Here is a 13,083-nt window from a genome sequence, read left to right on the forward strand (position 1 = left end):
GGAAAGAGAAGATCAAACCATCAAGAAAGAGAAGATCACACTCTATAGAGATCTCTACTCGCCTTTGGAAAGGGAGAGAGATGTGTGAGCTATGAGTATCACCTAGCCAAGGGTGGGTGGCCATGCACAACGTGAGTGCACATGGCAATCACTGGACTCAACGATTGGCCCAACAATTGGAGAAGTCGATGTTGGTCTAAGAGCGGGGAGACTTAGAGAGCATCAATGTTGAGGACGACCAGAGTATACACGATGGTGGTCAGTGGTGTCAGAGAATATGGTGGTGTCTTGGATCCAAGAGTGCGACAATAGCTAGTGGAGTCGAAGAATATGGTGGTGACGATGGTGGTGGATTGGAGAGCTATTGGAGTCAGAGAATACGCGACGGTGAGACGGTCACATGGTGGAGACAAAGATGACGATAGAGGCGAGGGACAATGGCCATCTACACTACTTCTCCTCCAAGATGCACAATAAAAACATGTTCAAAATTAATCTAAATTATTTCAATCATTAAAAAGTTGACTAAAGAATCATCAGCACAAAGTTTTGTGCATATCCTCAAACTACACATGTAAAAGGGTATCACATATTATCATCTACGAGCTAAATAATTCCATTAAATGTGATAATCTAAGGAGATTGATGTTTTAATCCCACATTGCTAAGCTTATAAACTTGCAAGATTGAATTGTAAACCCATAGATACTTGTCTCAGAGTACGAGCCTAAGACCCCGGTCATCATCATGAGCACCACACATAGCAAAAAAATTTTGACAAAAAATACTCACTTTTGGGAAATTTACCTTCATGTGGGGACATTGTTCAGGGCGTGAGGCACAAACCACTAGTGATTCTTCATGGAAGAGTAGAGATGAATAAAGCATTGGCAAAAATTGCACTATGACTATTTAATTGTTTCATTCATGGCATTGCAACGGCAACATCATCTCAATGTGCATGGACACCTTAGAAAACTTTGTTTGGAGCAAAAGCACGCAATTCTATTTTATGGCATGGACACAAGATGCATCTTAAAAGACTTACCATATCCCACCTTTGATTGCATTGTAATGTTACTGATGGAGAAGAGGCCTTCTTTTAGAAGACCATGGATAAAAAGTTCAATAGAAGTGCACCTACTACAACAGGCTTGGACACTTGTTAGTTGAAGAAGAGGAAGAAACATTCACAAACACCATGCAGATCGTAGAAGACACAACAAAATCGTATTCACATAAAGATGAGCATCTTTTCTAAAAACTTTCATCTGACACAACAAAATCATATTCACATAAAGATGAGCATCTTTTATAAAAACTTCCATCCACGATCATTGCTCTCTTTTTAAGTAACTTAGATGAGAGTTAAAATTTACCTCATTTGTATCTCTAAAAGCTAGTCCCAAGTCAAGGGATATGAGATAAAGGGGAGGTGATCTCATAACCTAGGGTTGAGCATTACCCTTGGTTGCAAGGTTGTGTCTAAGGTTCACAATTTTTTTGCAAAATACAAAATGTCTAAGGTCCAAACAAGCAAAGGTGGCTCTTCTTGATAGCAAAGGGCATTACCCCTTGGATTCTAGTAAGAATCATTTCTTGGTGTTAGTAAGAGTGAAATTGATATTTTCCCAAAGGCTTTAAAAGCTTCTAACCTCTCTTCAATTTGAATATAATAATATTTTTCTCAAAGGGTACACGCTTACTTTTCTTTCTCTCTAGTGATTAATCACCTCTACAAATAATGTTGCTCTTCCTCTATGGTCCTAGCTAGCTTAGGAATCTCAATATCTGATATTATGAGGTCATGTAGAATCCAAATAGATGCTGCAATTGTTCAAGAGGGGAAGTATTGACTGTACTCAAAAGCGAGAATCGATCCATCTACAATCATATCTCAAACCATGTAGCCACCTTTAAGTTCTTTGTCCCTCGTGTGCACTCAAATGCCATATGTCAAATGTATATAGATGTCAGATGTAATTGATCGTATGAAAAAGGGCAACAAGTACGAAGGGCACTGCTCCAAACTTAACTTTAATAATTTTACCCCCAACAATGAACTCTTGAGCACTTGGGAGAACATCATTGTACCCTCTATATCAAAGCATCACTATACATCATAACGAATGTGTCGAATAGCCAATTCTTAGTGCTCAATTTCTAGACGTGAGCTTGAAAGCATTGTTCCTCTTTGCCCAACTTTTGCAAAATTGGTGTTTATGGTGAAATGGATTGTCAAACATTTGCTCTATAGGTGTGTCAATATGAACACAAGCCAATGGAAATGGCTTTTCAAAAAGGGTTCATCACATCCTCCAGAAACAGGATACAGCTTTTGTGTTTGCAATGACAAGCTACTATGCATGATTTCACACGACAAAAAAAGAAAGCGTGCCTTTTGACAATGCGTCTTAGAATACATGGAACCCTTAGACCATACACGTTAATCCAAGAACAAGGCTATCTCGAGTAAAGATAAGTTCTCAAACTTTTATGTAACCCCATTCCACACAGAGAGAGAGAGAGAGAGACAGAGACAGAGAGAGAGAGAGAGAAACTTGCAACCCTATCAAAGGCACAAATGGCAAAAGCTGACTAGTCCTTCATCATAGTAGTCATTCTTACTATGAACTATTTTGACCTACCGAATTCACCTTTGTTGTTATGGCTCTTAGAGATGACCATATACATCTCCTATAACAAATTGTACACATTAACCTTCTTGGTCTCATAGGCCATTTTGGCCTCACAGATGACAATAATCCTCTCTCTCAAGGTACATGTTCACGCCATTCACAGCCTCAGCATCGGCGATGTATGATATCTTATATCCCTCTTATGGCACTGGATGGAGTTAGCCATAGATCTGCATAGCATGCTTGTACTACCCCTTCAGCATATAGAGATGCATCTTGCCTTAGCACTCCATCCACATCCCCACCCCCCCTTATATTGTTTGTATATGGGCTCCACCGATCCATGATGATTCACAGTTGTATCCGGACACATGCACACTTTTTCTTTTCTTTCTTTTTTTCCGATGACCGGAAGAACACAGTTGTATTATTTTTTGTCTCATAGGCCGACTTTGGCCTCTCGTAGACGTTAATATCTCTCTCTCTCTCTCTCTCTCTCTCTCTCTCTCTCTCTCTCTCTCTAGTGTGCACATAGAGGTGCACACACTCTCACAGAGCAGAGCAAAGCAAAGGCAAGCTCTTATAATAGAGAAATTCTCTTGTTTCATAAACTATTTCTGTCAAGGACGCATCCAATAGGAAGAATCTCGTGGTGTGTCAAAGTAAGTAACAAGCAGAAATATTTATTGATATAAAAGGAAAAATGTCAATTCACTATATGATAAGCGTTGGAAATTCAACTAGGAATGTCGTGGACGTGTACACCTTATGAAACAGATCTACTGATGTTTGGGTAATCAACCAACGATTTTTGTGTTGAAAAAATTGGAGTGGTGTCCACCTAAGTAATTCAAGCATAGTTGGTCCAACCCTATCTCGTGTTTATGCCTGGGAAGAGCTGTTGCGACCCCTGTTGAGACATTTGCATCCCAACCTGCTTAATCTTTCCAACCCTGCTGACTACATTGGAAAGAGTCCACATTGCCATATCGCTTTTAAGTCGTGAGCATCATCATGGTGAGCCTCCCTATGGAACGCAACCCGCCCTATGACATAGCATGATCACATTATGTTTTTGTATTCATGTTTTTTTCTGTTACGCTTTGCGGATTTCCTTTCGTTGAAATTATGTATGTAAACCCTATCCTTACCACCATTTTTAAAACTATGGCTCAGCATGTTAGACAACACAGCCACCATGCAATCAAATGCTTCATTTTGTTGGAAAAAAAAAAGGGAATCATATTCAACATAAGTTTTACAAAAAATTTAAAATCTCGCCCAAACGTTTATCCTATGATATCATCCTACAGTCTAAATTCCAAGTGAAAAACTATGTTGGGATTCGAGGGGGCAGATCGGAAACCTGTCATGGACGACGCGGTGCCCTTCATAGACGATATGCCCAGTATCAAGACTGCAGAAACACATCCCCAGTGAGAAATCCCCAAATGTTTACAAATACAAACCTTGGCATTTCATGCAGAGAGAGAGACATACCATAGAATTGTGTGGAGCACCTTGAATTTTTCCAGAGGAACGATCAAAAGCAGCAGCACCTGTTGAGCCCGTGAACCTGCTCTGCCTCTGATATAGGCTTGCTGCCATGGCTGCTGCGTTTCCAAAATCCGCCCATGATCCGGCTCCTTGTCTACCCATTAGACTACCCATACCAAAAGCTCCCATAGCAGCCTGAAAGACATAACATGATGATGTTGGTGACAAAACAGCTCAAATGAATCTCAAAGTTTCTACTATGAGAACATAGGAGTGTGATAGGCTAACCTGCTGTTGCAGCAAGAGCAGCTGGATACTTGGGTCCATCATGCCAAACCCCGGGAAACCCCACACCGCTTGCATACATTCACTGAACATCGCATGAAGACGATCTTCAAAATCATGATACCACATGGTTTTGCCTCCAACAATTTGAAATGACCACGCAAAACAATTACCTCTTAGTGGCCCTAAACAGCTCAATGTAGCGAGAGCCCATGTTGTGCTTATGCCGCTCCATGGCCCTCTGTGCTTCATCCACACTCACAAACTCTACAAAGGCCTCCCCAGTTGGGCGATCAGTCGCTCCAGTCATGATAAGGATTCCATTTGGAGAAATTTTGTAACCTTCAAAGAAATCAATGATATCTTTCGTCTGAGCATTATATGGAAGACCCCTCATCTTTATGCACACACTCTCTGTGAGATCTTTCCCTCCTTGCAAACCACCAGTCAAGCCCATCCCTGCCTGCATAGCTGCCAGGTTCATTACGCCCAAACCAGGTAATCCTAGGGTGCCCATCATTCCTGGCATCTGACCGGACAAAACAAACGATTAGCTACAACCTGACATGTGAAATAGTCCTTTGGCTACAACAAAAACAGAAATTTTGGACTATCTTGACCTGTCCTACTGAACCATAATTGGAGAAACCCCCCAGGCGTGGAGAAAGCCCATACATCCGCTGCCGTACTGCTGTCATCATCTCTCCTTTCGTGCTTCGGAAAAGCTCTACATAGCGCTGTGCAGACAACTTTACAATCAGTTTTCATGGAGCTTGTAAAATAACAACAGCCATCAGCTGCACATAGACTGTTGTCTTTTGAAAGCATAAGCAAAGTCACCATGCTGCCACATAAGAAAGCCATGAGTTCTAACCGATCCCATAGGTTCCCTGTGTAGTTGCATGGCCCGAGAAGCAGTGTCTTCATTGATGAACTCCACAAAAGCCTAACAAAGGAAGTAGACACGCTTTAGCAAACTTCCGAACAACCAACCAAAGCCCCCCCCCCCCCCCCCCCCTCTCTCTCTCTCTCTCTCTCTCTCTCTCTCTCTCTCAAAATCCATATTGCTTTTGATTCAAACGCATGGATAACTTTCACACCACCTTCCTTAAAATTGAGATGTACAATTTGAGAGTATGATATTACTTGACCTAGTCAACAATGTTTTTTTGTCACATGTATAATGCCTGGACTTCACCATCCCTCAGAGCAGATCACACATACCTACCCTTCACCGTATCTTGCTCTCCCTTGCCACCAACCCGGGATCCCCCCCATATCCACCTTCACCCATTTCACTTTCATCATGACCTTGATTCAGTCTACTCAAGATTACTTATACAACACTATTGAGACTGCATAAGAGAAGAGCCAAGGATCACCAAGACCTCCCCACAGAGCAATTCAAACATGGATTCACCATCTTCGCTCCTTATCCTTGCACAGATCTTCAATGTGTGAAGACTTTCTTCCCTCCTGCACCACAAACACCACTGTTCCCATCCATAAAGCAGGAGACCCTGCAGACCTCAATAACTGCAGAACTATCATGATTGACCATTCATTGTCCAAGATATATGAGGCACTATTGGAGGCAAAGATTGGTACTCTAGCAGAGAGGCAGAGACAGAGCACTAGGATAGGCACTGATATGATTTAGGGTGTCAAGGCATTATCTGACTCCCTGACTGGCAAGGTTCAGGCACAAGAGGCCTTCCCAAAGAGATCGGTAGCACTCACTATTGGGGTCAAACAAGGTTGTCCACCCTCTTCGACTCTTTTTTGGGCTATACATTTCATCAACCGATTGGGTGGCACAGGCTCGCTGCTCACACAGACGTGATGTGATACCTATCCTCTTATATGCAGATCATATAGTCCTCATCTCGGACTCAGCCGATGGATTGCAACCCACCTCGATGCATTGTAAGCCTTTTGTGATGAGAGAGACTCAAAATAAATCTTGGGAAGAACAAGATTATGCTTTTTAACACCTCCTACGCAGTTGCCAAGCATTCCTTCGCATACAGAGGAGATGAGGTTGATTAGGTCAAATCATATTGTATATCTGAAGATCACTTTTACTAGCTCGCTCTTTACTATTCATCCGGCTACCCAAGCATGACTGGCGTTAGGATATGCCGCTCTAGCTCGCTTAGAGAGAAACAGTGTTTTCATGCTCACTTTCAGGAACCTAGTACCCAATGCTGGCTCTTTGATACTTTGGTTCGCCGGACGATGATATACCTGGTATCTTTTTGGGGACCAAACAAGGGAGCGGAGAACTGTAGGAGAGTGGAGACTGCAAATTAGGATGTCTCGCATGATCAGGAGAAGGCCATCAATGCCACATGCCATAGTACTCACAGAGTTTGGATCGGCCCCTTTCGTCATAGATGCCATGTTCTAGGCCGACAAGCATGTCTACACATTGCATAGAGATCGCATTCCACCGTTGACTTTGGAGTCATGGCAATTCTTGGTATGCATACACCACCAGCTGGTTCAAGTCACATGGCTTTCGACAAATGGACCACCTCCCTCCCTTTGAGTACAACCTGGACTCCCCCTTTCTTCATCTCTCAAGACAGGAGATCAACCACATCATTCGCTTGGATCTGACGGCTTCATATAGATCGGACATGGATACCCCCGATCAAGATTTCCCCAAAGCTCCAATTTTATAGTGTGTGTTTCTTGAAGGGCACTGGGGACAGATTCATTGAGAGGCCCAGTTCTCTCCACAGACATGTCCCACACCATGAGGATCGTCATTGGTTACCTGAGGGTGTTGTCACATTGCCTTTGAATTGAGACAGGGAGAGCAGAGGGCATCCCATGGGACTGATGGTAAATGTGGGCTACGTAGCTCGGAGGAGATAAGAGCCACAGAAGATTTACATACCTAGATGCCCAGTCTAGTATGAGATACACAGACACCACTGTCTTTTCAAGTTCATTCCCCTGTCACAAGTGATGCATTACAGAAATAGGAGAGGCCTGGGACTATACCTATTAGAGTTGAGCACCACAGAGACAGACTACCGAGGCAGCAGCCCAAGAGGCAGAATACCTTAGAGACATCTACTATCAATAAAATTTCCGGCCCTCAACAGCGAGCTCCAGCTGACTCTCAACCCACGCGAGATCTGTCGGGACAAACTGACCAGGACATGGCTAGATGTTCCCACCAAGTGAGCACCCTACGCACTCAGAAAGTGAGAGCGAACATGACTTCCAGGGAGCCAGACATGCCTGGTCCCAAACACCCAGAGCCTCCACCCAACAGCTCCAGATATCTGGGAATCACTTCAGCAACAAAGAGAGGCACTACCATGGGTAGCGGACATTGTGCCTAGAAACTCCGTCCATGAGGACAACATATTATGAGTTCGGACACACAAGGATCTTCTACTGGCCACTAGATTGTACTTCAGGGCCTACGTAGTATGTTGGCCTTGTATATTTCTTTCGGTGGCTAGTTTATCTTTTTCCGTGCTGTCTTCACATCCAGTTTACTCATGGATCACATGTAACATATTTTCGGTCTCATAGACCCTTCAGGTCTTCCATAGACCTTAATAACATCTCTCTCTCTCTCTCTCTCTCTCTCTCACACACACACACACACACACAGCTCTAGCTCAGCTTTTTTATGATATTTTATTTCCATGATTTTGTCACTTCATGGACACACTAACATTTTTGGTCTCATAGACCCTTTGGTCTTTTGTAGACATTAATAGACTTGGGTGTCATCATCAGACATAGGGACGAAATGTGAGTTCTACCAGAGCACTTTTTTAGATTCCCCAAGGATGGGTTCTTTGAGATCCCGAGGTACATGTACATCCACATGTCACATGCTATGTGCATCGTGATTGGTCAACTCGGAGTATCCTCCCACCGCCTCCACGTAGAGTTTGGGAAAGCTGAGAACATCCCACGAGAGGAGCGGATGTGCAAAGTAAGCACCATAGGGGAGGTAAAGGATGAGGATCACTATATGTTCAGATGTCCAGCATATTATGAGATACAGGGGGGAGATTTCATTGCCTCTTCTGGGAGGGGCTTTCGGGCCACTAGCATGGATGCTGCAGTATGAGGACCTGAGATATCTCGGGATGTACCTGATAGAGCTCAGACAACATAGGGACAGAGTATTGAGAGCACATGCTGAGAGACGCCAGCCCAAACAAGACATAACAAGAAATCCATCAATGATTTCTACACGGCTCGTGCATCCACATCAGCCACCCGCATCATCACTGCTGAATCAACATCCGCTCTTACCAGCTGTACACATGGGCCATATTCGGGTCCCAAAGAAGCCCTACATGTTTCAGTTTTCAGTTTTCACATTCTTTTTTAGTTTTTTCATGGCACTGTATACCCATGGTGTCACTATTCATGGTCCCAGTGGCCCTTCGGGTCTTTTGTAGAGGAAGAACAACATGCTAGATAGGTAGAGGGAATGGAGAAAGAGATTGCCAAGCTGAATGGAGAAATACAGGACTGCAAGAAGAAAGAAGGAGAAATCAGTCCCTCTATCCTCTCTGAAGTTGCAAACCTCAAGGTGAAGCTTCAGGAGGACATTGTAGAGACCAAAAGGGAGTTGAACTAGGGTGGGCTGCAGTAGTGAAGAAAGAAGTTGAGAAGGAGTAGACAAAGGTCACCAAGAGACGGAGGACACAACACACCCCCACTATTATTCATGACACAATTGAGGAGAATAAAAGAAGGGAGATTCAGGCATTGCAGGTGCGGGTGGTTGGGCTGCAAGAACAGGAGTCTACCAAGGCAAACGCCACCATACTCTGTTGGAAAATGGGCATAGAAGGCACACCATATATGGAGGCATCGAGAGCAGGTAAGGACACCACATGAGCCCACCCACTACTACTCAAATTCAAGGACACCACCAACGGGCAAGCATTCTTGGATCATACAGCAGCCCTCAAAGGTGAGAATTTATCTTCGTGATGACCTCACTCCCACAAAGGTGGAGAATAGAAAAATGAGCATGCCGCAAGTGCTTGAAGCCTGTAAGGTAGGAAAGTGGGCAATTTATAGAGATGGTGTAACGGCGTAGGCACCTAGGAGTACCGATCCTAGATTGAATACACTCGCAAATGAATGAGAAAATCACACTGGAAAAAAGCTAATCTCTCTCAACACGTCACTGGGGCCGGAACTGGCCGCCCCACCCCCCCTCCCCCCTCCCCTCCCCTCCCCTTAGGAAAAGCTTCATTCCACAACGTATTTCTTAGTACAAGTATGAGGGTGTTTTGCACCAAATTTCCAACACCAACATGAAAACAAAAATAAAGAAAAAAGAGAGACCTCAAGGATTATGTACGAGGAGAGAATCTACCTACCAAAGACCATGATGCAGCTGTAGAAAGAGGGCTCCAATTGTTAGAAGTTCTCTCCTGTCTTTACCTAGACACCAGGGCCTCTGTTGTGGGTGTGCCCGCCCTTTGTAGGTGTTTTCTCATTTTTCCTAACTCCCCGTATTTTTCTCCCATTTTTCCCATTTTTCTCTGGCTTGGGGGGCCATCCTGACGTGGCAGGAGGTCCTAGTTCTTGGCCAACTGCATCTGAGTGATTATTAATGCTGACCGACTCACCACACCTCGCCGACTGGGTGTTTTTGCTGGTCGTGGAGATATGGACTCCGGTCGGCTATCCTACAGCAGGCCGACTGCTGTTTGGGGGCCATATAAAATGGCCCCACTGCCCTTGCCACACTAGTATCTTGTATTCCGGGATCTTCTTGTGTGCAGAGTTACACGCCTCTATCTCTCTCCTTCTCTTGTGCTGTTTTTCTGCACTGTTCTTGCTCAAGTGTTTCCAGATTTTGTCATCATCTCCGCTACGTATTCTGACATGGTATCAGAGCCCTAGACTCTTGATAGTTCTTGGAAGTTGTGTGAGCAAGAGGGGGACTGTTGCGTTGCTGATTGGTGGACTGTCTTGGACTGTTCGGGAAGAGGAGAAGTGAGAGGAAGGCGGGCTGATTTGCTGGACAGCCACTTGCACATTAAGTTCTTCTTTGTTCCCACACCAACCCACCCTTTTCAGTTACATCCCCGCAATGGCAGATCTGCTTGAGATGGCTGAGAGACATGTGAAGATCCCAACACTCCCCACGTTCTCGGTGGACCGTCAATTGGACGGGAACATGGAAAGTTATGATGGAATCTATTCTCGAGTCATATGACCTTGCTGATTTCATCGTTGTTGGGGTTCCACGGCCGTAAGCACATGAAGGGGAGTTACCGTCGATTTGTAATAAGGACCGGGAGGCACAGGCATAGTCGTGGGATCGTGTCAACACCAGGGTCCGCTCATTTATCTTCCTCAACTGCACACCGCAGGTAATCAATCATGTCAAGCATATGACGCTGGCCAGAGGTATATGGCAGCATTTGGCTTCTCTTTATAACAGGGTATCGCCCATGAAGAGGATTTCCTTGAAAGTACAGATGCGGGTTATGAGCCTTGCAAAGTCGTCGACGATGCGGGAGCATATTGACAAGCTCCACGCTCTTCAGCAAGATTCTTCAAGCTGGGAAGGAGATATCATCGGAGGACATGGCCATAACGTTGCCGTCGCATTTGCCCTCTCAATACTCAGCATTCTACTCGTTTTTGATTACCAGTGGGCAGGCTCAGCACCATCACGTGGGAGGAGCTTGTGCCCATGGTCTTGGACCATGAGGAAAGATTCTCGAACCCTCCACAGGGCGAAGGTTCAAAGACCTTAACTGGCCAACGGTCGAAAGGCCGTAACAACAAGGGCAAAGGAAAGGCTTCATCGGAGAAGTCTTTTGAGAAGAAGTCCGACTCACACCGTGAGAAACTGAAGGCAGAGAGGACCTGTAATGATTGTGGCGGAGAAGGCCACTATTGATCCTCAGCAGCAACCGTGAAGACTCCAGCTGTCAAATCCCCACGGATCCCCTCGTGATCGATCTTGGTTCGAAACTCGAATCCTGCAAACAAACGAACAAACAAACAAGCAAGGGGGTGCAGGCCTGACTCACCTCCCAACCATGACAGCCGTGGGCAAGCCCACAGTCTTGGCTGTCCCCACCGAGCCACGAGCTGAGCTAACTAGGATGACGTACCGACCAATCTCCTCCTCGCGACGTCCCATACCCCCACGAAGCTGCCCTCGCGGGCCTTAAGACTGCTGCCGGTCTCGGCTGCGTAAAGCAGGTGCACGTCTGCACTAGATCCAAGCTCCAAGACCATAGAGCTCTCACAAACTCGCGAGACTCTCTATAATACAATAACTAACCTTGGCCACCCTTTTATAGGCTCTTGGCCGGTCATCGGGCGTCCACACTTGGCCGCCCGCCCGTCCATACTTGGGTGCCCGCCCGTTAGTATTTCCCTAACTCAGCTCGTCAATCAGCCTGCCTAGTTCCAAGCTTCCCCAAGCCTCGAAACTAGTCTTGCATACATATAACACACGGTAGATACACACTGTGCACATGACATACTCTCCTTCCTCTAAGAGCTCACTCCTGAGCTCACTAAAAAGCCAAGGTAATCTCTCTGAAGAGAAGTCAATGTCTCCCATGTAGCGTCCTCCTCAACACGATTCTTCCACTTGATCTTGTATTCCGTGATAAGCGTATGACGCAATCTTCGTTCACGAAATCCAAGAATCTTTTCAGGTTCGTGCGAAACAAATGTCATGTCCTGGACATCTATGATTTCTTGAGGAGTAACTAACTGATCTGCTCCACCCAGTACTTCCTTAAGTCTAAGGACATGAAATACAGGATGAACTTTCACATGAGAAGGCAAATCCAATTCATATGCAAAATCACTCGTAAACTTAGAGTCCCTATCACTGACTATGTCCTGCGGTAATCCATACAGTCTAAACAATTGCTCGATAAACTGCCGAGCTAATTACGTAGCTATAATAGTCTTCCGGGTTGGTAAAAATCTGGATCTGGCATGATAGTCAGTGCTCTGACCAGGATGCAGCAGGCCAGTGTGCCCAGGGTCTCATCGAGCTTAGCTCTTTTTTGCACGCTGCAGCTTTGACACGGCTGGGAGAGATTCGCGAGCGGGAGCATCGGCTGAGACGCAGCCTTGCTTCGCTACAGCGCCTTCAGGAGCAGCAGCCTGCATGTGAGTGGGTGGCGTCACGGTTGAGCCAAGCACGCAGGGAGGTTAGAGAGGCAGAGGAGCAGAGACACGAGTTTTACTATCGTCGCCAGGCCTCTCAGTGGACGCAACTTGGTGATAGAGTGACTGGGGAGTTTTTTGAGATCACTGGACCCCGCTATGCTCGAGCAGGAGTCCGTCAGCTTGGTAGACAAGATGGATCGGTAGCTACTGAGCCCGGGGAGATCAGAGCCATTGCCACCGCATTCTATAGAGACTTGCTTTCAGCGGAGCCAGCCACTGAGGATCGAGATGCATGCAGACAGACTGTGTGGGGCCCATGTGCAGAGGAGGGTCACAGATCGTATGTGTACAGTTCTCAGTGCGCCTCTTTCAGAGATTGAGCTTGCCGAGGGTCCTGCCGCGACATAGTTGCCCAGGGGAGGACGGACTAACGCCGGCCTTTTTTATGCGCTATTGGGACCTTTTGGGGCCAAGCCTCCGCAGGGGCTTTCAGTATGTTTTGGACACT

General features: G+C 45.6%; 1 protein-coding gene across 3 annotated transcripts in view; it reads right to left on the reverse strand.

The window, feature by feature from the left end:
- Positions 1 to 3,279: 3,279 nt before the first annotated feature.
- Positions 3,280 to 13,083, reverse strand: part of LOC147631025 (uncharacterized) — a 59,870-nt gene continuing 50,066 nt past the window's right edge. For 2 of the 3 annotated variants that reach the window (XM_086809356.1, XM_086809358.1), the window contains 6 exons: positions 5,296 to 5,367; positions 5,042 to 5,158; positions 4,595 to 4,950; positions 4,425 to 4,506; positions 4,140 to 4,331; positions 3,843 to 4,056 (listed from right to left, as the gene is read on the reverse strand). In XM_086809356.1, coding sequence (XP_086665482.1) covers positions 4,051 to 4,056; positions 4,140 to 4,331; positions 4,425 to 4,506; positions 4,595 to 4,950; positions 5,042 to 5,158; positions 5,296 to 5,367 — 825 coding nt within the window. In that variant the 3' untranslated portion in view covers positions 3,843 to 4,050. Of the gene's footprint in view, positions 3,686 to 3,842; positions 4,057 to 4,139; positions 4,332 to 4,424; positions 4,507 to 4,594; positions 4,951 to 5,041; positions 5,159 to 5,295; positions 5,368 to 13,083 lie in introns of those variants that run through there. The other variant, XM_086809357.1, reaches the window with a different exon arrangement.

This window comes from Cibotium barometz, chromosome 15 (assembly GCF_041138505.1).
Source record: "Cibotium barometz isolate CiBa-2024 chromosome 15, ASM4113850v1, whole genome shotgun sequence".
Lineage (NCBI taxonomy): Eukaryota > Viridiplantae > Streptophyta > Polypodiopsida > Cyatheales > Cibotiaceae > Cibotium > Cibotium barometz.